Raw genomic sequence first — 27,500 nt, forward strand, 5'->3', positions numbered from 1 at the left:
GAGACTGAACATCAACACTGTTAAAAACAACTGATGTACTCCACTTCATAATATACTAACTGTATATAAGAGCACAAGAGCGACTCATCCAGGAGGTCATAGAATAACCCAGAACAAGATCTAAAAAACTGCAGGCCTCACTCGCCTCAACTGAGATCAGTGTTCATGATTCAACAATTAGAAAAAAGAGACTAAGTCGTTGACCGATATATCGGCCGATATTTGCATTTCAAATATTGGCAGAGGAATACATTTTTCTACGTGGCCGATATGTTTGGGGTGGTTATTTTGACGGCACGTATGTATTTATATAATTTGAACAAATCTTTGAATGACTAACGCAACATTTAATTTCATAAACCTTACAGACTTAGTCAATTCAAATCCGTGTGAATCGAATGCTTTAACTTTAAACTTGTCATCTCAAGTTGTGTTTTGTTTATACATAATTTTTTAATCCATTGTCAAATGATTACACTTTTCTTAAGCATTACAAAAAAAATTTATTGGCTTTATATATGGCTATTATCCCCCTTGCTTCCCAAGATATCAAGGCATCGGCTGTTAAAAAACCCAATATCGGTTGACCACTAAAAGAGACTAGGTGAAAACAGGATCAATGGGAGAGGTCCAAGAAAAAGCTACTGCTGACCAAAAATAACACAAAGGCTCTTCTCACATTTGCCAAAAAATATCTTGATTATACCCAAGACTATTCTATGGACTGATCAGTTATTAGATTAAGGGGGCAATTACTTTTTCACGTAGGGCCAGTCAGGTTTGGACAGCTTTTTCCCATTAATAAATGAAAACATTATTTGAAAACTGCATTTTGTGTTTACTCAGGTTATCTTTGTGTTATATGCAAATTTGTTTGATGATCTGAATCATTCAAGTGTGACTATGTGAATATGCAAAAAACGGAAGGGGGCGAAAACATTTTCACACCACTGTGTATATATATATATATATAAGTATACATACATACATACATCAATACACACAAAAAGTCTTTATTATATTATCATATATCATTACATCATATAGAAGTCATTTATACTGTTTACTAGACAGCTGAATCAAATAATTGGTTCCAAAATCAGAATGAGATTTATTGCCAAGCATTTTTACACACACACATATGCAAGGAATTATGACGACAGATTATTAAATCAGATAATGTATATTTATATACATTTATTTTGTAATTGAACAAAAGCAAATGGATGAAATATGAAGTTATTATAATATTTAACCTTAAGATGACTTTTAAATATTATATTATGTAGGAAACACATTATATAATATATATATGTATATATATATATATATATATATATATATATATATATATATATATATATATATATATACGTTACTATTATTTCAGTATCATTGATATACTATTATAATTTTTGTTAATATTTTGAATTACATTTTTTTTCAGTTTTTACTTTAATTTTAGCAAATGTTTTAGTGTATTTAAATGCATGAGTACAAGTTTTTGTTGTTTTGTGAATATGTCCATATAGTTTTACTAGTTATAGTTCACTTAGTTTGAGTTATTTTGGTACTTCGTTAAACTAAAAAAAATGAAACGCTGAAAAGAAAACTGAAGTAAATAGGTAGATTTTTGGTATTTAATTTTATTTCAAATAACAAATATATATATATATATATAAAGGTTTTAGTAAAGATCTAAAAATATGTATGATTTTTTTACAAAACTTAAGTAAATTAAAGTTTTGGTAGTTTTGTCAATATGTCTATGCAGATTTTGTACATTTTTATTAATTCGTTTTGGTTTGCATATATATATATATATATATATATATATAACTTTTAACAAAGCAGATTTGATTTAAATAGCATATATACATTATGTTATGTTTGTAATGATTTTTCCTATTATTCTTTTTTGCGGCAGTACAGAAAAATTGTAGAGTAAGTTACAGTGTTTATGAGAGACAGCTCATGATGCTCATATATATATACTCATATATAAGTATATTCAAAAACTAAACAAATCGTGCCTAAAAAGTGCACGCATCTAGGCTAATGTAAAGTTACATGATGAAGTCATACTAGTGAGCGTGTGCATTTTGAGTTTGTTCTTCACTGCATTATTCGGTGTATTCAAATGCATGTATGAATGAGAGTGATCTGCTCACCTGGTTATGTTCGTGGATGTTTCGACGTGGAAAGCAGTTCGGAATGGAAATATTGATATTTTATTTGTTAACAACATACTTTTCGTACCTTAAGATCAGTAAATGTTATGAAATTAGAGAACTAAGCCAATAGAAGCGCTGGGAGTGTCATTTGATTTGGATGGGAACTTCAGATTGTGAATCATTTGAGTCAGTTCAGGAGTTCAGAGCATGATTCATTTGAGTCAGTTTGGGAGTTCAGAGCGTGATTCATTTGAGTCAGTTTGGGAGTTTGGAGCGGGATCGCGAATCATTTGAGTCAGTTTGGGGATCGCAAATTTTTTGAATCAGTTCGGGAGTTCGGAGCGGGATCGCGAATCATTTGAGTCGATTCGGGGATCACAAATCATTTGAATCAGTTCGGGAGTTCGTAGCAGGATCGCGAATCATTTGAGTCAATTCCGGGATCGCAAATCATTTGAATCATTTCGGGAGTTCAGAGCAGGTTCGCGAATCATTTGACTCAGTTTGGGGATCGCGAATCATTTAAATCAGTTCGGGAGTTCGTAGCAGGATCGCGAATCATTTGAGTCAATTCGGGGAGTCGGAGCGGGTTCGCAAATCATTTGAATCTTTTTGTGGATCGCGAATCATTTGAGTCAGTTTGGGGATCGCGAATCATTTGAGTCAATTCGGGAGTTCGGAGTGGTTTCGTGGATCTTTTGAATCAATTCGAGAGCTCAGGCAATGATTCAGGTAGAAAATTAAATTAGACACATCTAAACTTTTCAGGTCGCAGCAAGTGCCACCGTTTGTCATGCACATCCTTTCCCGAAACAATTCTGAAAGCTAAGCCAAGATGGAGAAACAGCTGTACAAGGATAGCCATTTTTAAATTAAACCAATTAGCAGAGCTACTGCAAGGGATGTTTAGTGCTGGAAATCCATTTATTTTTTGCTGAAACTTCTGCGTCTTCATGGAGAGCGGGTCATGGTTGCCTTGCAACAGCAGACGCCACTGGAGCGCGAGCGTAGAGTGCAGGCTACAGAGTGCTTTGGAGAAAAGGAGAAAGTGGCGTGCCTAGCGTTTTCCACACGTTTTCACTCGCGACATCATGCAAATCTGGTTTTGTTTTGTACTACAGCCCTAGTATCAAGTATATCTGCACCTACCGAATCCATGGGGTTCTCTGGTCTCTGATCTCTGACGATGTAGAACCAGGCGATGGTGGCGATCGAGTTCAGGATGAAGGAGGTGAACATGTTTTTATGAAGAGTGATTCGCTGGCAGCTCAACACCTGCACAAACAGCAGCCATTCACTCACACTGTCAGCCCAAACCCTCTCAAACACTCAGATTTCAGTGTTTCTAAAGAGTTCTCTTCTGCTCAGTGTATAACGTTACAAAAGCTTTCTATTGGAGATAAATGCTGAAAAATTAAAAATGTACTCGACTTCAAAATTAAATACATAATAATAATAAAAATGGTTCAATTATCAAAATTCAAAATCAAAATAATTTAGTAATAATTAACAATAAAAAAATAATGACTAATTGGATGAAATTGTTAAATGTAATAGCAATTTAATAAAAAGGTTAACAAAATTTTTTTTAGCAGCAAATCATTCTGAAGATCATGTGACACTGAAGACTGATGCTGAAAATACAGCGGAGCATCACAGAAATAAATTACACTTTAACAGATATTCACATAGAAAATAATTATTTTAAAAATAAAAAGATTTAAAAATTTTACTGCTTTTGCTTTATTTTGGATCAAATAAATGCTGAGCAGAAAAGTCTTCTTTAAAGAGTCACATAAAGCCATGTGTTCTGCTCTACTCATCACACACTGAGAGAAACATCATCAGTCTTCAGGACGTACTTGAAGTGTGAGAAGATGCAGATGGAGATGAACAGCGATATGATGGACAGCCCGTGTCCCACCATCACCAGATAGTAATTCACCAGGATGAACTGCACACACACACACACACGTCAGGGCAGGCAGGATTGTGAATCATTGCTTGAATGTGTAAAAGTGAAGCTCTGACCTCTCGTTTATGGTGAGTGTCCGCTGAGCACTGCGTGTAGTTGGTCCACAGACGGTTGCTGACCGGATGATGAAACCACTGACCGTCCGAGTCACACACTTTGCTCACTTTCTCTGACCAGAAACATCACACTCTTCATTTGGGAAATATTCTTTTGTTTTTCTTCTAGATTCTTCTGGATTCTTTTTTATTATTATTTATTTCTGTTTTAATGGTTACATTAAGTGTTGTTAATCGTACGCATGTGTAATTAATTTAAATCCTGATGTAATTTAATAACGACTAATTAAAAGTTAAATAATTCTAAAAAATTTAAATAAAATAAAAAAGTAAAAAAAAAGTTAAATAATTATATTTTAATGGTTAACTTAAGTGCTATTCATCCAAAAGTGTGGTACATTAATTGAAATCATTAAACAATTTAACAATTACAAGTTTAATTGTGTAAATACATTTTTACTTTTCACTTTACAGGTTAAATTAAGTGTTCATCAACAAAAAAAAGCATATTTCATTAGTTGGAATCATGAAACTAATACAATTTATTAACACTTTATTACAATAGTTTTTTTATTTATTAAATTTTAATGGTTAAATTAAGTGCTAATAATAAAAAATTAACTGAAATCTTGACACAAGTTAATAAAACTAATTTCAAGTTTGATTTGAGTAATAAAAAAACTAATGAATGAATTTCATTTTTAGGGCCCTAGAAATACAAAATAATTTTTTCCCCAAATTACATTTTAATTTTTACATTTTATTTATTCACAAATTCAGTTTTACTTTTCTACTTAAATGGTTAAATTGAGTGTCAGTAAACAAAACACAAAAAGCATGTTTCATCAAGAAACTAATACAATCTATAAGCAATTTATTAAAAAGTTCATTTGAATTCCGTTTTAACTGTTAAAGCTGCAGTAGGTAACTTTTGTAAAAATATATTTTTTACATATTTATTAAACCTGTCATTATGTCCTGACAGTAGAATATGAGACAGATAATCTGTGAATAAATCAAGCTCCTCTGGCTCCTCCCAGTGGTCCTATTGCCATTTGCAGAAATACATCGCTCCCGGTAAAAAGCAACCAATCAGAGCTGCGGTCCATAACTTTGTTTGTGTTCAACATGTAGAAAAATGTATATAATAAGTGAATACACCATGAATCCATTTTCCAAACTGTGTTTTTGGCTTGTCCTGAATCACTAGGGTGCACCTATAATAAGTGTTTATATTGGGACTATTTTAGATTGCTTCGGGGTACCGCGGCGGAGTAACCCAGTACCTTTGTGATTCTTCATAGACATAAACAGAGAGAAGTAGTTCCGGCTACGATGTTCTTCCGCAAGACGCAAGCAGTTCTGTTTATTAACCGCTAGAGCGTCGAAAGTTACAGACTGCAGCTTTAAATTAAGAGTTCGTAATCAAAAAAGCATGACTAACTGGTTGAAATTGTTAATTTTAAACTAATTTAATAGCAATTTGATGAAAAGTTTAACAATTTTTTTTAATATCGTTTTTATTCCATTTTTATTTTTCTGGATTCTGATTTAATTAAATTTTGCATGTCTATTCAATTTAATTCATGACAATTTAGCAATCAAATAATTTTTTCTTTAATTTATTAAAACAGTTATACAATAATAGAGCACTATAAAATAATTTTTATTGTATCTCAATTTATTTTAGTTCTTCTATTTTTTTCTTTGAATTCTTTCAATTTAACAACAATTTATTACATTACCCCCCCCCCCAATTCCCTTTAATTTTTAAATTTTTAATTCTAAAAGTCTAATCAGCTGAATTAATACATCAGAGATTTACTCCTAACATTTTTTTAATAAAAATGAAGCTTAATTTTGTCAAATTATGTATTATTAAGTGTAATACATGTATCATTTCAGAATTTTCCACTGCATGTGTGTATATGAATTATGGAATAACATTTCTATGATCTGCTGTTCAGCTGCATCACTGTGATTGACAGGAGTCATCAGCTCACCGGTTGGATCAAAGTCATGGAAGTAGGCGGGGCATAGCTGGAGGGCGGTGCCGGGGGCGGAGTCTCCCCAACAGAGCCAACCATCCCAGGTGCGGTTACAGTACGGGCCTGCAGGGGGCGACACACACACACACACACACACACACACAAAAGATAGTGGAGTATATGAACACTCTACAGTTAGACGTGTTACTGTACATCTTCTCCTCAAATGCTACTGAAGTTAGAAAATTGTATACTAATGTATACAAATGTAAAATATTCACTGAATGTATTATGCAATTTAGCTTTAACGACGTTGAGCTGTTTTGCTGTAAGCTCCAGGATAAACGCTGGTTTATGGAGCAGAAAGACTGGAGACTAAAGCAAGTTTCCTTCAGGAAACAAATCACAGGAAACAAACTGACGCTACAAATCACTTCCTGTCTGTCAGAAGAGAGAACGGCCGTGCAGCAGAGGATTCTGGGAGTTTTATCTCCACACCGACAACAGCCATAAAGAGTCGATTAGATTAGAGTTACATAATTACACACTAATTATTACTGTACGCTCATTAAACCATCATCAGCTTCCTCCATAAAAGAATGAACGATCATGATGTGAATCCATTATCAGATAATTACATTACAGCTTCATATCAATATTAACGGAAGAGTCTTTAATGATGAAGCTGCTTTGCTACGCAGTTTAGGGTTTTTATAATTAAACAAGACTTTAAAAATACATTTACAGTGATTAAAATTATTAATCAATAATTAACAATAATTTAAATAAAACAAGCTTTAACTGAAAAATAAAATAAAATCAAACTTAAAAAGAAAAAAACTTTTAGGCAATATTTTAGTAATTTTCATTTAGCTTAAGGGCAATAAAAATAATAAAAACTATTCAGACATAAAAAAAACTAGTAAAAATGACAAAACACGCACAAAAGACAAAAAAACGAACCAAAAAAAACTTAAAATTAAAACAGAAAACATAAAATAATAATTAATTTATGATAACAATACATACTATAATAGTATATCATTTTTAATGTATTTTTTAAAATATTTATATTTAGTCTAAATTTAGTTTTCCACTTTACGTTTTGGTAAATAAATTACAAAATAACAATAACTTGTTTTATTTTCAGTTTTTAGAGAAGGAAATGTTTCTAAGGTTCATGTTTTCTTTTTTATCTAATATTTATATAGTATTTTTTTATTGTATTTTGTGTTATGGATTATTTTACCTGTGTTTCTGTGCGTTCAGAGAGCTCTCGGATTTCATAAAAAAATCTTCATTTGTTACGTATGTTATGTAATTTCTGCATGTTATGTATGTTAAATTCTGCATGATGCAATGTATCATGTATTCACAGGGCTTCATTATTATTATTATTATTATGATTATTATAGTGCTGTGACTGTATGTGGTGTGTTGTGTGTCTCACCCGGGTCTCTGCGCGGAGGATCAGACATGATCTTCAGGTAACACTCAAACTGAGCCGAGAGGATCTGCTCACGCGCCACGCTCAGGACAGCAGGGGATTCTGGGATATGGCTCTCCTCCTCCGCTGACATCATCGCCGGCACCAGCTCATCTTGAGCTCCACACAGCTGCCACATCACACACAAAACACTTCACACTCACATCTCCTCTGCTTCTCTCATCATTATTATTAAAACTGTTAGTAGGGTCATCTATTAATGCATGTCACTTATTTTCATTATGATTATTAGCTAAAAATGTTTTAGTGTTTCTGTGCTTCTACTCAACGCTTAATTTATTCTATTTTTGTAATGTGTTTTTTGCTTTTGTCACTTTTTACATTTCAATTTAACTCAAAATTGTTTGTGAGACACACACACACACACGCACAAACAAACACTTACACACACACACACACACACACACACACACACACACACACACACATACAAACACAAACACTTACACACACACACACACTCACTCGCACACACAAACACTTACCCACACACACACACACACACAAACAAACACAAACACTTACACACAAACACACTCACACACACACACACACACACACACACACAAACATATACACACAAACAAACACAAACACTTACACACATACACTCACACACAGACTCTCTCTCTCTCTCACACACACACACACACATACACAAACACACAAACACACTTACACGCACACACACACACTCTGTCACACTTACACAAACTCTATCTCTCTCTTATAAACCCACAGATAAACTCACATATACACACAGACTCTCTCTCTCTCTCTCTCTCTCTCTCTCTCACACACACACACACACATATATATATATATATAATTTATAATTTCATACAAGTAGATTCAGACTTGAAAATATGATCAAATACAAACACATATAGTCTTAGCTATGTACAGCAGGAGTCATTATAAATGCAAGGGTTAATTGTGTGTGAGAGTCACCTGTGACAGTGTGCTGATCAGCAGCAGGACGCGGGTCGATGTCATGATGTGTGTGAGACCTTCATCAGAGACACACACACTGCGGTCAAAGCCCTGATCCACTGCAGTAAACACTGGCTTCAGCACATCACATACACAATACACCGAGGACATGCTCACTCTTATATCAGAAGTCATCTTACAACTATTTGGGTCATTATTAGGGTTTCTGTTTTGGAAACTTTCCAGGATTTCTGGGAATATGCCATGGATTTTCGGGAAAGTTTCTGGAAATGTTCCACCCCTTTGCGACCCTAGTTATTATATCGTACATAACAGTAGTATAAATAAAACATACGTTATTTTATAAATTGTATATAGTTCTGTAATAAATAAAATATATGAATCATAAATGTATCTTTTATGTAAATTAAAATAAATGTAACATTAATTATACAAAATACATGTAGCACACACAAACACACACACACACACACATATATATAAATATAAATAAATTATTAATAAATAAAACATAATTTAACAAAATGTATGTTTCTATAGTAAACAAAATGTTTATATGAAAATTTTTGTATATTTATAGATCTAATATTAATTGTATGTACCATTAAATATATAATATATAACAAGTTATTATATATTATTATTATTATTATTACAAATTATAAAAAATAAAGTAAAATTTATGCATTTTTTAAATCTTATTTATCTTTTGTATATATTACTAGATTTAATATTATCTAGCCTCATTACATGTTTCATTGTATATATTATATAAATAATATATATATATATATATATATATATATATATATATATATATATATATATATATATATATATAAATTTCATATAACTAAAATATATGTATAAATATTATATTATTTAACAAAATGTATATTTATTTTAAATCAAACTTGTTATTAATAACAACAACAACAGATTATTATATACTATAGTAACAAACATTACTATTTCATAAATAACATCCATAATTATGTTTTCTATGACAGTGATTTAACTCCACACACACCTCGGTGGACAGCAATAGTTTGGAAATAGAATTGAAAACTCTAAAATGTTTGTGGATGTTTAATGTGGTTTTTTTTTAGTTCTGAGAAGCGTTCGGTTTCCTCTCGAGGGGAGAAAGCTGTGTCTGTGAACATCATACAGTCAGTCTTTCCCATGGGTTTCAGGTCAAAGGTCACCGTCATGAGAAACGTCCACTGCACAAGCGTCCCAGGAACTTTAATTAGCGCCGCAAACCACCAGAGGATGAGTGTTTTATCAGCATCACAGACATGACATGAACCATACCGCGGTAAAATCACATGATAGCACTAATTTGTTTCCTGTTGCTTTGACACAAAATGCATAGAGTTAATACAAAATGCTTGGACTTCTTTTACACACAAGTTCAAGCAGAATAAAACAATGTAATTTTGAGACATGTTTGCAGTGTATTATAACTAATATTTGAATGTTAAATACTGAATGTTTAAAATATTCAAATGATTTACACTATATCTGTGCATTTTTATAGTCTGACCTTGTTTGAATGTAGATCTTAAGAAGTTAAAAGTTTCCTCGTGGAGAAAGTTATTTCTGTTCTGAGGAGCAACAGGAAGCAGAAAGAGAAGAGAGGCCTGACTTCCTGTAGTGTGTGAGTTTCCGTCCCGCTCCGTAGCATGAGGACAAAAATAAGCCATTGTTACACCTGCACAAAAGAGACGGAACCGAAAAACACCTCAGTGTCCCACGAGCGCCGATCGCTCCGAATCCAGAGGAGATTCCACAAAACAGGAACATGATGTTGAGGTTTTAGAGCTGAACCAACGCCAAAACCACATCAAACACAACCCTGATCATTCTACTTTCACGCTAATGATTCAAATAACTGATAGATTACACAGCTGAAGAGAAACAGCTGATCACATGCACATCATCTACAGTCATACGTGTGTGTGTGTGTGTGTGACGTCCTTTTAGTCAAAGATTATACGCCTTCTTATTTTCCCATTGCTGAGTCCAAAAATAACAGTGTATGACTGGAGGAGAGCCAGAAAACTACAACCAGACCACTGAGACAAAGAGACCAAACACACACACACACACACTCACAGTCCTTGATTACCTGACACATAAAATATTTAAACTATTTCTATGTAAATCAAACCAGATTTGTACAAATTCAGTACAAAATTTGAGTGCTGTTTTTCTATGCAAAATTCACTGTCCCTGCTAGTGGTTGATATGAGTGGTTGCGGTCAGGGTGTTCTGAGTGGTTGTTAAGGCATTTTCAGGGTGTTCTGGTTGCTAGGGTGTTGTCAGATTGTTCTGGTTGTTAGGGCATTGTCGGGGTCTTTTGAATGATAGGGTGTTGTCAGGGTGTTCTGAGTGGTAGGGTGTTGTCAGGCTGTTTTGAGTGGTTGTTAGGGCATTGTCAGGATGTTCTGACTTGTAGAGTGTTGTCAGGGTGTTCTGAGTGGCAGGGTGTTGTCAGCGCGTTCTGAGTGGATGTTAGGGCATTGTCAGGGTATTTTGAATTGTAGGGTGTTGTAAGGGTGTTCTGAGTTGTAGGGTGTTGTCAGGGTGTTCTGAGTGGTTGTTAGGGCATTGTCAGGGTGTTCTGACTTGTAAAGTGTTGTCAGGGTCTTTTGAATGGTAGGGTGTTGTCAGGCTGTTCTGAGTGGCAGGGTGTTGTCAGCGCGTTCTGAGTGGTTGTTAGTGCATTGTCAGGGTCTTTTGAATCGTAGGGTGTTGTAAGGGTGTTCTGAGTGGTAGGGTGTTGTCAGGGTGTTCTGACTTTTAAAGTGTTGTCAGGTTGTTCTGAGCGGTAGGGTGTTGTCAGGGCGTTCTGAGTGGTTGTTAGGGCATTGTCGGGGTCTTTTGAATGGTAGGGTGTTGTCAGGGTGCTCTGATTGGTAGGGTGTTGTCAGGGTGTTCAGAGCGATAGGTTGTTGTCAGGGTGTTCTGACTTGTAAAGTGTTGTCAGGCTGTTCTGAGTGGTAGGGTGTTGTCAGGGTGTTCTGAGTGGTTGGTAGGGCATTGTCAGGGTCTTTTGAATGGTAGGGTGTTGTCAGGCTGTTTTGAGTGGTAGTGTGTTGTCAGGGCTTTCTGAGTGGTTGTTAGGGCATTGTCAGGGTATTTTGAATCGTAGGGTGTTCTAAGGGTGTTCTGAGTGGTAGGGTGTTGTCAGGGTGTTCTGACTTGTAAAGTGTTGTCAGGCTGCTCTGAGTGGTAGGGTGTTTTCAGTGTGTTCTGAGTGGTTGTTACGGCATTGTCAGGGTGTTCTGACTTGTAAAGTGTTGTCAGGCTTTTCTGAGAGGTAGGGTGTTGTCAGGGTGTTCTGAGTGGTAGGGTGTTATCAAGGTGTTCTGAGTGGTTGGTACGGCATTGCCAGGGTCTTTTGAATGGTAGGGTGTTGTCAGGGTGTTCTGAGTGGTAGGGTGTTGTCAGGATGTTCTGAGTGGTTGGGTGTTGTCAGGGTGTTCTGAGTGGTAGGGTGATGTCAGGGTGTTCTGAGTGGTTGTTAGGGCATTGTCAGGGTGTTCTGACTTGTAAAGTGTTGTCAGGCTTTTCTGAGAGGTAGGGTGTTGTCAGGGTGTTCTGAGTGGTTGTTAGGGCATTGTCAGGGTCTTTCGAATCGTAGGGTGTTGTCAGGGTGTTCTGAGTGGTAGGGTGTTGTCAAGATGTTCTAACTTGTAGAGTGTTGTCAGGCTGTTCTGAGTGATTGGGTGTTGTCAGGGTGTTCTGAGTGGTTGTTAGGGCATTTTCAGGGTCTTTTGAATGGTAGGGTGTTGTCAGGGTGTTCTGAGAGGTCGGGTGTTATCAAGGTGTTCTGAGTGGTTGGTACGGCATTGCCAGGGTCTTTTGAATGGCAGGGTGTTGTCAGGGCGTTCTGAGTGGTTGTTAGGGCATTGTCAGGGTCTTTTGAATGATAGGGTGTTCTGAGTGGTTGTTAGGGCATTGTCAGGGTGTTCTGACTTGTAAAGTGTTGTCAGGGCTGTACTGAGTGGGAGGGTGTTGTCAGGGTGTTCTGAGTGGTAGGGTATTGTCAGGCTGTTCTGAGTGGTAGGGTGTTGTCAGGGTGTTCTGAGTGGTAGGTTGTTGTCAGGGTGTTCTGAGTGGTTGCTAGGGCATTGTCAAGGTGTTCTGGTTGCTAGGGTGTTGTCGGGGGGTTCTGAGTGGTTGTTAGGACATTGTCAGGGTGTTCTGGTTGCTAGGGTGTTTTCATAGTGTTGTGGTTGTAAGGGCATTGTCGGGCTGTTCTGAGTGGTAGGTTGTTGTCAGGGTGTTCTGAGTGGTTGTTAGGACACTGTCAGGGTGTTCTGGTTGCTAGGGTGTTGTCAGGGTGTTCTGGTTGTTAGGGCATTGTCAGGGTGTTCTGAGTGGTAGGGTGTTGTCAGGGTGTTCTGGTTGTTACAGCATTGTCAGGGTGTTTTGAGTGGTAGGGTGTTGTCAGGGTGTTCTGAGTGGTTGGTTTTAGTCGGTGTTCAAAGGGGTTGTTAGGGTGTTGTCAGGGTGTTCTGAGTGGTTGGGTGTTGTCAGGGTGGTGTTCTGAGTGGTTGTTAGGGCATTGTCAGGGTCTTTTGAATGGTAGGGTGTTGTCAGGGTGTTCTGAGTGGTAGCGTGTTGTCAGGATGTTCTGACTTGTAAAGTGTAGTCAGGCTGTTCTGAGTGGTAGGGTGTTGTCAGGGTGTTCTTAGTGGTAGGGTGTTGTCAGGGAGTTCTGAGTGGTAGGTTGTTGTCAGGGTGTTCGGAGTGGTTGTTAGGGCATTGTCAGGGTCTTTTGAATGGTAGGGTGTTGTCAGGGTGTTCTGAGTGGTAGGGTCTTGTCAGGGTGTTCTGACTTGTAGAGTGTTATCAGGGTGTTCTGAGTGGTAGGGCATAATCAGGGTGTTGTGAGTGGTTGTTAGGGCATTGTCAGGGTCTTTTGAATGATAGGGTGTTGTCAGGGTGTTCTGAGTGGTTGTTAGGGCATTGTCAGGGTGTTCTGAGTGGTAGGGTATTGTCAGGCTGTTCTGAGTGGTAGGGTCTTGTCAGGGTGTTCTGACTTGTAGAGTGTTATCAGGGTGTTCTGAGTGGTAGGGCATAATCAGGGTGTTGTGAGTGGTTGTTAGGGCATTGTCAGGGTCTTTTGAATGATAGGGTGTTGCCAGGGTGTTCTGAGTGGTTGTTAGGGCATTGTCAGGGTGTTCTGAGTGGTAGGGTATTGTCAGGCTGTTCTGAGTGGTAGGGTGTTGTCAGGGTGTTCTGAGTGGTAGGTTGTTGTCAGAGTGTTCTGAGTGGTTGCTAGGGCATTGTCAATGTGTTCTGGTTGCTAGGGTGTTGTCAGGGGGTTCTGAGTGGTTTGTTAGGACATTGTCAGGGTGTTCTGGTTGCTAGGGTGTTGTCAGAGTGTTGTGGTTGTTAGGGCATTGTCAAGGTGTTCTGATGGTTAGGGTGTTGTCAGGCTGTTCTGAGTGGTAGGTTGTTGTCAGGGTGTACTGAGTGGTTGTTAGGGCATTGTCAGGGTGTTCTGGTTCTAGGGTGTTGTCAGGGTGTTCTGGTTGTTAGGGCATTGTAAGGGTGTTCTGGTTGTTACAGCATTGTCAGGGTGTTTTGAGTGGTAGGGTGTTGTCAGGTTGTTCTGAGTGGTAGGGTGTTGTCAGGGTTTTCTGAGTGGTCGTTAGGGCATTGTAAGGTTATTTTGAATGGTAGGGTCTTGTCAGGGTGTTCTGAGTGATTGTTTGGGGCATTGTCAGGGTGTTGTGTCTGGTAGGGTGTTGTCAGGCTGTTCTGAGTGGTTGTTATGACATTGGCCGTGTGTTCTGAGGGGTTGTTAAGGCACTCTCAGGGTGTTCTGAGTGGTAGGGTGTTGTCAGGGTGTTCTGAGTGGTTGTTATGACATTGGCAATGTGTTCTGAGTGGTTGCTAAGGCACTGTCAGGGTGTTCTGAGTGGTAGGGTGTTGTCAGGGTATTCTGAGTGGTTGTTATGGTATTGGCAGTGTGAGTGTTTGTAAAGGCACTGTCAGGGTGCTCTAGATGGTACGGCGTTGTCAGAGTGTTCTGGTTGTTATGGTGTTTTCAGGGTGTTCTGAGTGGTAGGGTGTTGTCAAGGTGTTCTGAGTAATTGGAAGTACTGGGGAAAATAATTTAGAATCTCTTGATTCGATTCAAATTGACTCACAAATCTGAATCTAATTTCTATTTAGCCTCATATATAGGATAGGCCATTATAGACCGTGTCTAAGGTCTGACTCTGAATTGCAGTGAAATCCCTCCTGATTCTCCAGGATTGTGTTCCACTGCAGGACAGTGATCTGTTGATCCAAATGAGAGACCTTACCGTTACGATTGTGAAATCTCCCTATATAGAGACCAGCAGCAGACAAAACACATCTAGAACACTCAAAATATAGCATAAATCAACATCTTAACCAGACTGAGGTTCTGTTCCAAACCCTAGTGAGCTCCCTACATGTATAATCATCATTCTATCAGACATAAATAGTGTATAAACTAGTTTAAAATTATTATTAAAATTAAAAATTTTCCACTGCAGTTACAGTGCATTATAGGATTACCTTGTTATGTCAAGGAATGTGTAATATTTCCTTTCAATTTACACCACAATCAGAAACATGCCTATGATGCCTAAAGATGCTTCCTATTTAGACTGCACACTACTTTTTTTAAAAGAACCGCATTGTTAAGATAAAAAGGTACATTGTGTGCTTATAACAACTAGAAAGAACACTTTGGCAACCACAGTGTATTGTGAGGGTGAGTTGCACATCTTCACAAATCTAGTTTGTTAGATTAAAGCCACAAAGTAAACTCACAAATTGAGTTCAACGCTTTCGAGGCTGTGAAAGCGATGGTGTAAAACTCACAGACTCTATTAATACACCAAACAGCTGCCCAGCAGTGCAACATGTCCCAGAAGCACAGGGTCTGACACTTGTGACGGCTCTTTAGTGCCCTTGAAAGTGGACATAGCTGAGTGGTTCACCACAGAGTCTTCAACACAGCCAGACTGACCACAAAACAATAACAGCAGCACATCAATAAGTCCTTTGTTAGAATAAGTACTGTGGATTGCACCATAGCACATTAACATTGCGATACCATGATACTGATTGATTACCATATTCATATACAGTGATATTTAAATGATGTCCAAAAACCAGACATAACCACACAAAAAAAAAAAAAGATTTTCTGGAATCTCCAACCAACGAAACAAAAGCAGATTGTTATTTAAAAAATAATGCAATCTCTCTATATAGACTCTAAGCATTTTATATTAGCAGGCTCATTTTTTATGTACAATGTAAAAACGATGAATAGCTTTCAGCTTTCAGCAGTAATTAACAAATTAATTCATAACGTTATAAAATCGATTCACATTTTAAGAAATTTTTAAATTATTCCTGAACTCATATACCATAATATTTAAAAGGTCCTGGCAATTGCTGGACATCATCTAAGCATCTAATATTAATGTAAAATCTGTTCTGTATCAAATACATTCAACACGTTATTAAATCATTAGTAGTTTTTCATTGACACTGATTTCACAGTTACTACGTTTATGAAGCAACACGCCGAAAGACTCAACATAGACAGAAATAAAATAAAAAATTATGAAAGCGGTGAAGTTTCGTACCGTTGCGAGTGTCCGGTCCTCGTGAACGAGCGTCTGAAGATCTGCGGCTCACAGGCGGCTTCAGGCGCGCGTCCCCGCCCCTCGGACACGCGGAGCAATCATCTGTCCTAATTACATTACATGTACACAGAATTATCAATATCAGCTATTACATGTATTACAGTTAAGTAAATTTGAGTTTGAAACAAATTAAAGGAGTATTTAAGTGTGCTTGCAGCAGTGCGTGATGTTAATACAATAGCGCCACCTGCTGTCAGAATGCGGTAAGAATATTCAAAACTTATTATATAATTATTTATAATAGGCGAAAATCAGGGAAAATCACATTTTTTTCTTTCATGGACCTGTCAATTTAGATATTGCCTCTTCATTTAGTCTTTTTTTTCAGACTAAATACACCTTCAAGTGTTTATTTTATAAAATTGTATCTATTTTTGTCTGTATATTTATATTATAATACATGTATTTTGTCTGTTTTCTCAAAATTAGTTTTTCTCCTGCAGTAAGCCATTAAATGATCTATATTATGAATGTTTTGTTCATATAGGCTATAACTTGTTTCTAAAAAAAAAAATTAAAAAAAAATAACCGTTTTCGATTTTTTTTTTTTCATGGAATGATAAAAAGAAATGTTTGCTTAAACCTTCTAATATGAACAATAACTTAGATCCCGGCTTGGTTCTGTTTCTTGCTTCTGGATAAAACAGAATAAAAATAAAAACAAGTCCCGAAGCTTCAATTAAAAACCAAATGATTCACCAATAATAGACTTCGGAGTCACAAGATGATTCACAAGACGCGATCCGAACAGATCGCTTCAAAACAGTGAATCATTAAGCTGATTCTGAGTTTAGAAAAGCTCTCTTTCACCATCACTATGTGTTTTTTAAATTCATTACAAGCGATGTCGAAATTAAAAAAAATAATGGCTCTTTTAAATTCTTCGTTATTTAAGTTTGAATCAAACGTAAATGACTGTAAACGACTCCTTTAGTCATGCGTGCACGCGACACTCGCTAGTTTTACTATATTAACTGAAATAAGCGAATTAAAATGTCTATATTAACATTTCAAACCAAATCTAGGAACCTATTCAGAAATCACACGCTGTGTAAAGCCACCCAAGTGTTAGTTTAGCTGTATTCTTCTATCTGTGGATTTCCTCCAGCAGTAAACATCCTCAACATCTCTTAGGGACTCGAGTTTATTTGGAAAATCTTTATTGGTTTGTGACTTCAGAGTGTTTGTGGTTTGATTATTCAGATCAAAGCTGCTTTATGAGACGATTTCACATTTATTCACACGGATAGAGATATTAACACCATAAACAGCTAATGAGGAACTTCTGCTGATTCACCCTCAGATGTTTGTTCATGTACAGTATGAATGAAGGGTTAACAGCATTGATGCAAACACTTAATTAAACTCTTTATAAAATATAACACATGCACAGACAATAAATGGAGCTGGTTTTATAATAAATCGATGTTGTACACTGAAAGTCGTGGTTGGGGTTTAGTGCATTGTGTAAAAGCCGAGTCTTTCAGTTGTTGGTTTAATATGGTTTTAATGTTATTTCCTTTCAGAGACCCTCAAAGCTTCATGCTGGCATCATATTGGGCATCTGTCCTGGTCATGTGACGTGTGTTGTTAACCATATGAGAACACGCACACACACACACACACACACACACACACACACAGACACACACTTTTTTCCGCTCTTTGGTGTTTCAGATGATTGTAATTGAGATAATTTTCTGATTAAGAAAAAGGCAATTTGTTTGCAACCTAAAATGAACCTATAACAGTTTATAAGTCTTTTGATGTGTGATTGTTTTATTAAAGTAGATTTAAACTAAAACCATAAAAACATGTTTGTTACTTGAAATCGAATTTGGAATGAATATTGAAATGGAAACGTTAAATAAAATAAATGTTATATAGCCTACATAAACGTATTTTACGTCAGATAATGGAGCATTTTCTTTTTTACATTGTCATGTAGTTTAACATATTTAAAATAATAATAATAATTGCAATAATATTGTTTAGAATTGTATTAAAACACACACACACACACACACACACACAATCAAGATCAAATCTTTGAAGCTAGCATTAATAAAGCAGATTTCAAACTAATCAATTATCTCTAGTAGATCCTCTCTGTTATGTGTGTGTGTGTGTGTGTGTGTGTGTGTGTGCTGATGCCCCCTGCAGGTCAGAGTTTATGAGGTCAGGTCTGTAATTGCTCTCAGTGGTTTGGCTGTGGGCACTGAGTGACCTTTGACCTGTCTCTATAGTCCAGTCTCTAGTATCAAGGCGGGTCTCAGCGTTTGATTTAGAACTGGGTTAATAATAATCTGACTATAACTTTTACACTGATGTGAATGGAGCAGTGTTTAGAGAGCACCAGTAATGTGGCAGTAAGATAATAGTATTTGAAAGATAATGCTCACAGATGCTGCATGTATTGGATCAAAAATACAGTAAAAATATGAAATATTATTAGTATTTAAATCATCTGTTTTCTGTGTGAATCTGTGTTAAAGTGTAATTTATTTCTGTGATGCTCCGCTGTATTTCCAGCATCATTCCTCCAGTCTTCAGTGTCACATGATCTTCAGAAATCAGAATAATAGGAAACATTTCTGATTGTTATCAGTGTTGAATAATAAACAATTAGTTTCATTAAAGACATTTCTGATGGTACAAAATATTTCTATTTCAAATAAATGCTGTTGTTTTGTGAATCCTGAAAAATAAAATGCATCAGTTTCCACAAAACTATTGTGCAACTGTGTTCAACACTGATAATAATCAGAAATGTTTCTTGAGCAGTAAATCATCATATTTTCATGATTTCTGAAGATCATGTGACACTGAAGACTGGAGGAATGATGCTGAAAATACAGCGGAGCATCACAGAAATAAATTACACTTTAACACAGATTCACACAGAAAACAGATGTTTACATCAGAATAATATTTCAGATTTCTTACAGTATGTATTGATCAAATAAATGCAGCCTCTATGAGCAGAAAATACTTATTTCAAAAACATGAATAGATTCCAAACTTTTGACTGGTAACAATGAAGACATCATGTGTGCGTGTCCAGAAAAAAAAAAGAAGAAGAAGAAAAAAAAAGAAGTGTTTATTCTGTTTTCTTCATAAGATGATTAGATAAGGTCCTGATGAAAATGCCTGTGTGTCTTAAAATTGATAGGAAGGAAGGCCATGTCCCACAGATAAGAGAGAGAGAGGGAGAGAGAGAGAGAGAGAGAGGGAGAGAGAGAGAGAGAGACAGAGAGACAGAGAGAGAGAGAGAGAGACAGAGAGAGAGAGAGAGAGAGAGAGAGAGGGGAGGGTGTTTAAAGATAACTCTCTCAGATCTGTTCTTCTGGATTGCGTCTGTAGATTCAGGACACACAGCGCTTCAGTCCGTGAGGAGAGAAAGACAGAAGAGTGTATCAGCGTCATTCTGAAGGTCAGTGTGTGTTTCTGCGCGTCACTGCACGTCTGCCTCTTCACTTACTGACTACTAATCTTGCTTTTCTACTATTTTACACATGCTTTTAGTGCTCCGAGGTTTCTCAGGAAACTTTTGAGCATTTAACTTCGTCTCACATGTAAGTAATAAAGTAAAGAGTACATAGAGAAATAAAAAGAGCCAATTAGTTGACATACTGTAAGAGTACAGAGCTATAAAATACATTTGGATAGCAGTTCAGATTATTTATGAAATGTGAGTTTTGAGCGTATATAGAGACACTGAGATCTTTATTCTGATAACCATAACTAAAACCATTAAAAAACAAAACTATGAAAAATATTAAAGCTGAGTTAAAAATATTTCAGCTAATTGCTTACGGAACATTTCTCATTTTTATTTGAAGCACTAAAACAACTAAAACTAAAACATATAAATAAAAACTAATAAAAATCTACAAGCATTTTTTTTTAAAATGACAAAATGACTAAACTTTAGCTAAATGTTTAATAAAACTCAATTTATACATTGTAAATGTTTAAAAATGACAAAAGCATGCAGATAAATTACTAAACTTTAGCAAAAATTTAAATAAAGCTCTATTTATACATTTTAAATATTTAAAAATGACAAAAGCATGCAGCAAAATTACTAAACTTTAACAATTTTTTTAAATAAAACTCTCTATATACATTTTAAATGTGTAAAAAAAAAACATGCAACTAAATGACATGCAACAAAAAAAAAAATCATAAAAAAAATATATATATATATATGTCAGAGGAAAAGCCCAGGATCTCGTGTTAAAGCCAATGCTGCTGCTGGAGTTCAAAGTGAATCAGTTCGTTTGATGTGATTCGGCTGAACTGATGTGAACAGTGTGTTTGTGGCTTTCCTCTAAGTTTCCAGAGAAGCGTGTTGCATTCGAGACTCAATCACTGACATGTGTGAGCAACTGTGATATTCTGTGCATCGTCTGAGAGAGTTTCATTAAACTGATCAAATGTAAAGCAATGTAAGGCTATGGAGCAAGTGCACCAAAAACCTAAATGTGTGTTTGCATTTTAAAATACATAAAAAAATGACGTTTGTATTAAAACATTCCATTTTAGAATTTTGCAACCAAATACGGGAATGTTACTTTTGAACGTTCTCCAACTGTTCTAAAACGAGTAGAAACATTTTTTTTTTTAAATGACAGAAGAACATCCAACTTGACATTCCAAGAAAATTAAAATCGTTATTAGAACTTTATTTAAAAGTTTTCAGGGTGAAAAAAAAACGTTGCATGAATTTTGTAAATGTTTTTTCTGCTGACGTTTAAAGAACATTATTAAAAACCCAGTTAACAAAAGTATGCTCTGAGAACATTTTAGTAATGTTTCCATTAATTTATAAAACTGTTTCTGAATGTTCCTCTAGTGTTCACATAACTAATAAAAAAATAAAAAATAAGTTCAGAGAGCATTAAAAAATAATTTTTCTATAATTTAATGGGAATGTTAGCAAATCATACTTAAAACATATTTTTGTTAGCAGGGAATCTGTTCTTTATTAACAATGTCCTCAAAAAGTTAGCACAAAAGCGTTATTTATACATTATTTTATACATCAATATTACACAAGTTTCCTTAATGCTTGACATTAAAAAAACTGGAATAACGTTTTCATAACTTAAAGGGAACGTTAACGAAACCTTTTTCGTTTTAAGATCTTTCAAATGCAATGCACATTATATACGCAGCCAAATCTTCCTTTTTTATAACTGTTTGAGAGAATGCATTTTTCTCTACGCAAACATCTATTGCATTTATTTTTATTTTTTTTTCGCATATCAAACAATAGTTGTCATGTTTTTCTCTTCCTTAGTATTTTTGTCTTGTTTTGTAGTATAAATATCTACAAAATCTGGTACGTAAGTAAAAAGACTTAAAATATTATCTCTCGTTTTCTGAAAATATCCACACTTTGTTGGTTTTTGCTTAACGAAGTTAAACATTGACGTCCATTGGAACTCTAAATGTGATTTTGACTGAACGCATCACAGATGCCGCCCATAAAGTCACATTGTGTCGAACCCAGAACAGTTTCTCTTTGTTTGTATCGTGTAGAGACACTAGGAGCCTTTGATCCACGATGTGGCCCCCTAAAGTCCTGCTAATGGCCGTCGTATCCTGTGTGCTGATTGGTGGAGGAAACTGTCAATCAAACTCATCCGATGGCCTCCAGCTCTCCGCTGACCCCAGCTCAGGTCACCGGTCTCTGAACCGCCTGACCTCTGACCCCAGAGCTGTTGGGACGGTTGGTGTCCGGCCGCTGTCGCTGCCCCCGGCGTGTCTGAGGAGGACCTACATCGAGGGCTTGTTTAAATACGTCAACACCATCCTGTCCTGCCTCATCTTCGTGGTGGGGATGGTGGGGAACGCCACGCTTCTGAGGATCATCTACCTCAACAAGACCATGAGGAACGGCCCAAATGCTCTGATCGCCAGCCTGGCGCTCGGAGACCTCATCTACATCGCCATCGACATCCCCATCAACGTCTATAAGGTAACCCACCAATCAGATCACTGCAGCACCACTGTGGGTTTATTAGCATTAATTGGAAACAAATGGGCTTTTGGTGTCATCCTCAAAAAAATGATTTCCAATCATGTGAGTAATGGGGTTTGGGTTTTATTGAACCGTCTCTTCGGCTCACAAAACTGCATTCATTGGATCCAAGGTACGGCAAAAACTGTACAGTTCTGAAATATCTGTACTATTTAAAATAACTGAATATATTGTAAAGCACAGGTGTCAGGAACCAATCAGATCACTCGATTTGTGCACTTATTATAATATGCACTCAGACTTGCTTTTTGGTTTCGTCCTCAAATCAAATCATGTAAATAATAGGGTTTTAGGTTTGGGTTTAAATTAGTCTAGAGTTAGATTAGTTAGTCTGTGGTCTAATTAGCTTCATAGGTTTAGGATTCAAATACCTGGATCAGTGTTATTTAATATTAGCTTCAGTGTTAGAATACATTAGTATATATTATTATGGCTTTTAATTTTAATTAGTTGAAATATTAGTAAGTTTATTCTTATTATTATATTTATAATAATAATAATAAAAATAATAATAATAAGCGTTTTTACTAGTCTTCTATTTAGGTTTCTTTATATTTCAGTTGTTTTTTTATTTCTAATTTTATTTTGGTATAAATGCATGTAATTAAATAAAGTAAATACAGTCTAATTTATTTTTGTAAAATTATAGAAAATTTTAATTTAGTATTATTATTATTATTATTATTATTATTATTATATTATCATATACATTTATTATATAATGTAATGAATAGTATATATTGTACTACTTTATTTTATTTGTTATTATTTATGAAGCACAATAAAACAACATTTATATAGTCTTATTTAAACGTCTTATAAATATCTAAAATATATACATACAAAATAAACATAGAATGTATAAAAAATATTACATTTGTTTTCATTTGTTTAAAAATAATTTCTCATATATGTATATATATATGAAATGTAAAAATAGATTATTTTGAAAAATGTTAAAATATTTCAGCTTTGTTTCAGGTAATCGTGCAGCAGTGTGTCAGACAGACTTATTTCTGGACAGTTATCAGTCTAACACTCATCACACATTCAAACACACACACACAGGCACACACACGCACACACATACAGTTATGAAGATAAAAGCACTTCATTCGTTATTCTTTAAATATATCACACAGGTTGTGAAGATATGCTTTAACAGTCTGTGTGTGTGTGTGTGTGTGTGTGTGTGTGTGTTTGTGTGTGTGTAGCTGCTGGCGATGCGGTGGCCCTTCGATGACAGTGTGTTTGGTCTGTTCCTGTGCAAACTCATGCCATTTCTACAGAAAGCGTCAGTCGGAATAACGGTTCTCAATCTGTGTGCGCTCAGTGTGGACAGGTAACACACACACACACACACTCACACACACACACAGAGAGACAGACACACACAAGAAAATTAAATAAATGTAATATCGTCACGTAAAAACATATGTTTTACTAACACCCACATTAACTTATGAAAAGATTATTTCTGAATTTTCATGAAAGATTTTCTATTCTGAAACTTTATATTATCTTAGTAATACAAACGTTAGGGATACATTCCATTTTATTATTTTGCAAACAATGTGTGACCCCGGAGCACAAATGATTTATGGCATAAAAGAAAAATCAATAACTTTGATCCTTACAATGTATTTTTGTCTATTGCTTCAAATACACCCCAGAGACTCAAGACTGCTTTTGTGCTCCTTTAGATGTTCTCTGAACGTTCTGAAACAAGTAACATTTAGAAAACATTACATAAACATCATTTTTCAAATAAAACTGTTTGAGACACATAAATGTTCCTAGAATGTTCTGAGAACTTTTCCCGTTAGCTGTAATTTCATCTGTCTATATTAAGGTTATAGAAATGTTTGTGGGAACGTTGTTTTGAAAGAAGTTGAAATATCCAGGTTTCTTCTCGTGATTAGAATGTGATGTAAAAGTTAAAAGAATCTTTCTTACAACATTCCAATAACTTTAGTCACACTCGAAATGTAACATTTAGGTTTAGTGTAACGTTTGCTTGTCACATTGAGAACTTTCATCTGATACAAGTAACACCACGAGGACGTTCAGAGTTCTACCAATGTTTCCTCTCAACATTATGAGAACGTCGTTTTTTCAACTAAGCCGCACTAATTCATCAAATCAATAAACACACATCTACACACCTGTGTCCTTTCTTCTGTTCTGTGTAATACTGTATTCACAAATGTATTGCAATCACGAATCAAAAAAATAACATGCACCAAACCAAAATTGAAAAACACAAGTAAAATTAAATTGCACAAAATGAAAGCCAAGATTTCCGAATAGCAAACAATGGTAACGTATCAAAAAATACGTAAAAATAAAAAATTTAATTAATAATAATAATAATAAGCATGAATCAAAACTTCAAACACATTTTTTAATCAAATTGCACAAAATGCTAAATTAATGTCTTGTTATGGTTACAGCAGTGCTTCGTTTTGTGCTTTGTGTGTGCAATTCCTGAATAGAAAAAGTTTTGAAAATGTGTGTAAGCAGCTGAAAACACTGTAATAGTTATAAGAACGTTCCATAAACATTACTTTAAGAATGATTTTATCCAACACTTACATTTAAAAAGCATTTGTGGAAGTTGTGAGTTGTGAGTGTTCCCTGTTAGCCAGAGACTCCCAAGTGTGTGTGGGTCTCTAAGAGCAGATGTGTGTGTGTGTGTGTGTGTGTGCGCAGGTACCGTGCGGTGGCGTCCTGGAGTCGTGTTCAGGGTGTGGGGATCCCTGTGTCCACGGCTGTGGAGATCCTGTGTATCTGGCTGCTGGCTCTAGTTCTGGCCGTTCCTGAGGCCATCGGCTTCAAAATGGTCAGCTTCGACTACAACAACGTCACCATCCGCACCTGCATGCTGAAACCAGAGACGCCCTTCATGACCGTAAGAACACACACAGCCGTGTTCCCCCATAACTGATACTACACACGCAGATCGCTTACGTGTACAAGATCTATACAATATATTAGAAGTAAAAAAGTATTATATTAGAAAATAGATCATTCAGATGATATACAGATATTTCAAGTGCGTATATATGTATATCTATATATCTATATGTCATTTTACGTTATATATGATTCTATATGTTGACTGAAGATGTGTGTGTGTGTGTGTGTGCAGTTCTACAGGGACGTGAAGGTCTGGTGGTTGTTTGGCTTTTATTTCTGCGTGCCGCTGGTGTGTACAGCCGTCTTCTACACACTCATGACCTGTGAGATGCTGAGCAACAGGAAGGGAAGCCTGAAGTTTTCTCTGAGCGAACACCTGAAGCAGGTGAAGAACCGAACACTCAGTGCTGAACGACCCAGCTGAGACCATCGTTATAATGAGTGTGTGTGTGTGTGTGTGTGTGTGTGTGTGTGTGTGCGTGTGTGAGCAGAGGCGTGAGGTGGCCAAGGCCGTGTTTTCTCTGGTGCTGATCTTCGCTCTCTGCTGGTTTCCGCTGCATCTCAGTCGCATCCTGAAGAAGATGGTGTATTTTCAGAACGATGTCGGCCGCTGCGACCTGCTGAAGTAATACACTCACACACACACACACACACACACACACACAGAAACAGACAGACAGAAACAAACACACACACACACACACACACACACACAGAGACAGACATACACAAACACACACACACACATACAGAGACAGACAGACACACACACACTCACTCTCTCTCACACTCACATACACACACACACTCACTCACACACACACACTCTCTCTCACACTCACTCACACACACACACACACTCACTCTCTCTCAGACTCACTCACACATACACTCACACACACACACACACACACACACACACACATACACACACACTCACTCTCTCTCACACTCACTCACACATATACACACACACACACACACACATTTTTAATTAATTATAATAACCCTGACACACACAAAGCCACAGCGTATTTAATACTAATGCATCAATGAAATAAGAAGAAACATGTTCCTGTCACCGATTCTGGAGAAATGCAATTCTTTAATCTGTTTAGTAATCTTGATTTTCACCGGCTTGTGTTGTTTTGTGTCTCAGTTTCTTGCTGGTGTTTGACTACCTGAGTATAAACCTGGCCACCATCAACTCCTGCATCAATCCCATAATCCTCTACTTCGTCAGCAAGAAGTTCAAGAACTGCTTCAGGGTACAGAGCGCTGTAATGAGTGTGCTAAGAGAGCGCCGTGATGCTGTGATGGTCTAATCTCTGCTGTCTCTCTGTCTCTGTCAGTCGTGTTTGTGTTGCTGGTGTTATCCGGCCGGCTCCATCTTGAGCAGCGTTGTGCCTCTGAACGGGACCAGCTTCCAGTACAAGAGCCCTGATCAGAACGGCTTATCGGACCGGACGGCGCTGCGCAAGGACAGCTACAACTGACCTCAACCACACACATGTTGTTTCAACCCTGACTACAGAGATAGCAACATATAATGATTATATTATTATATCTACTGCACTGGATAACTGTGTGCATACTATTATGACAAAGAAAATGCATCTTTTTTGGTGTATGCATCATATTTTGTAAACTCAAACATGCGTTTTTAATGTGATGTCAAATGTTTTACAGCTAATAGGGAACGTTTTGAAAAGGTTCTCTCAAAGTTATAAACAAACGTTCGTCCTGTAACGCTTATAGAACGTTCATTCAACGTTATCTGGTCTTTAATAACGTCCTCAGAATTTCACGCAAAAACATTACTTAGGCTATACATAATTCACGGAATGTGTTTTCTTAAATGTTTGAATTAAAATTGTTCGTCTAATAATGTTCTCAAAACATTCGCGTAAAAAAGTTTTTTTTTCTGAAACGTTTTAGTTGAGAATTCAACTTATTTTGAAATGTTAGACAAACTTATAACGTTCTCAAAATGTTAGCACAGAAAAAAATCGTTAGTTGAACAGTTTTTTTCGGAAACGTTTTAGTTGGACATTCCTATAAAGTTTTTTTTTTTCTTTTACATGTTAAACTAGTAATATTAAAAAAATTTAGCACAGAAACATTTTTTTTCGGAAACGTTTGAGTTGGATGTTGATATAACATTTT

At 36.2% G+C, this 27,500-nt stretch overlaps 2 protein-coding genes across 3 annotated transcripts in view; one reads left to right on the forward strand and one right to left on the reverse strand.

Annotated features, from left to right (window-relative positions):
* Positions 1-3,306: 3,306 nt before the first annotated feature.
* Positions 3,307-16,503, reverse strand: LOC113041319 (calcitonin gene-related peptide type 1 receptor-like). Its single transcript, XM_026199788.1, has 7 exons — positions 16,307-16,503; positions 8,652-8,710; positions 7,644-7,809; positions 6,209-6,316; positions 4,206-4,318; positions 4,037-4,128; positions 3,307-3,449 (listed from the first exon to the last, which is right to left on the reverse strand). The coding sequence occupies exons 2-7, from the start codon at positions 8,694-8,696 to the stop codon at positions 3,443-3,445; spliced, it is 531 nt and encodes a 176-aa protein (XP_026055573.1). The 5' UTR covers positions 8,697-8,710; positions 16,307-16,503; the 3' UTR covers positions 3,307-3,442.
* Positions 16,504-19,690: 3,187 nt separating this feature from the next.
* Positions 19,691-27,500, forward strand: part of LOC113041315 (endothelin-1 receptor-like) — a 9,307-nt gene continuing 1,497 nt past the window's right edge. The window contains exons 1-8 of one of the 2 annotated variants that reach the window (XM_026199782.1): positions 19,691-19,799; positions 21,914-22,352; positions 23,630-23,757; positions 25,128-25,326; positions 25,567-25,719; positions 25,826-25,959; positions 26,494-26,602; positions 26,687-27,500. The exon at positions 26,687-27,500 is cut by the window's right edge and continues 1,495 nt beyond it. In XM_026199782.1, coding sequence (XP_026055567.1) covers positions 21,939-22,352; positions 23,630-23,757; positions 25,128-25,326; positions 25,567-25,719; positions 25,826-25,959; positions 26,494-26,602; positions 26,687-26,830 — 1,281 coding nt within the window. In that variant the 5' untranslated portion in view covers positions 19,691-19,799; positions 21,914-21,938 and the 3' untranslated portion in view covers positions 26,831-27,500. Of the gene's footprint in view, positions 19,800-21,889; positions 22,353-23,629; positions 23,758-25,127; positions 25,327-25,566; positions 25,720-25,825; positions 25,960-26,493; positions 26,603-26,686 lie in introns of both variants that reach the window. The other variant, XM_026199783.1, reaches the window with a different exon arrangement.

This window comes from Carassius auratus, chromosome 23 (genome assembly GCF_003368295.1).
Source record: "Carassius auratus strain Wakin chromosome 23, ASM336829v1, whole genome shotgun sequence".
Taxonomy (NCBI): domain Eukaryota; kingdom Metazoa; phylum Chordata; class Actinopteri; order Cypriniformes; family Cyprinidae; genus Carassius; species Carassius auratus.

What these genes read in the sequence shown, in the direction of transcription:
- LOC113041319 (XM_026199788.1), bottom strand. Translation starts at nt 8,696, where the DNA reads ATGACATCGACCCGCGTCCTGCTGCTGATCAGCACACTGTCACAG. An exon ending in TGATCAGCACACTGTCACAG is followed by an intron (nt 7,810 to 8,651) that starts GTGACTCTCACA and finishes GTGATGTGGCAG; the next exon opens with CTGTGTGGAGCTCAAGATGA. An exon ending in CCATGACTTTGATCCAACCG is followed by an intron (nt 4,319 to 6,208) that starts GTGAGCTGATGA and finishes GTTTCTGGTCAG; the next exon opens with AGAAAGTGAGCAAAGTGTGT.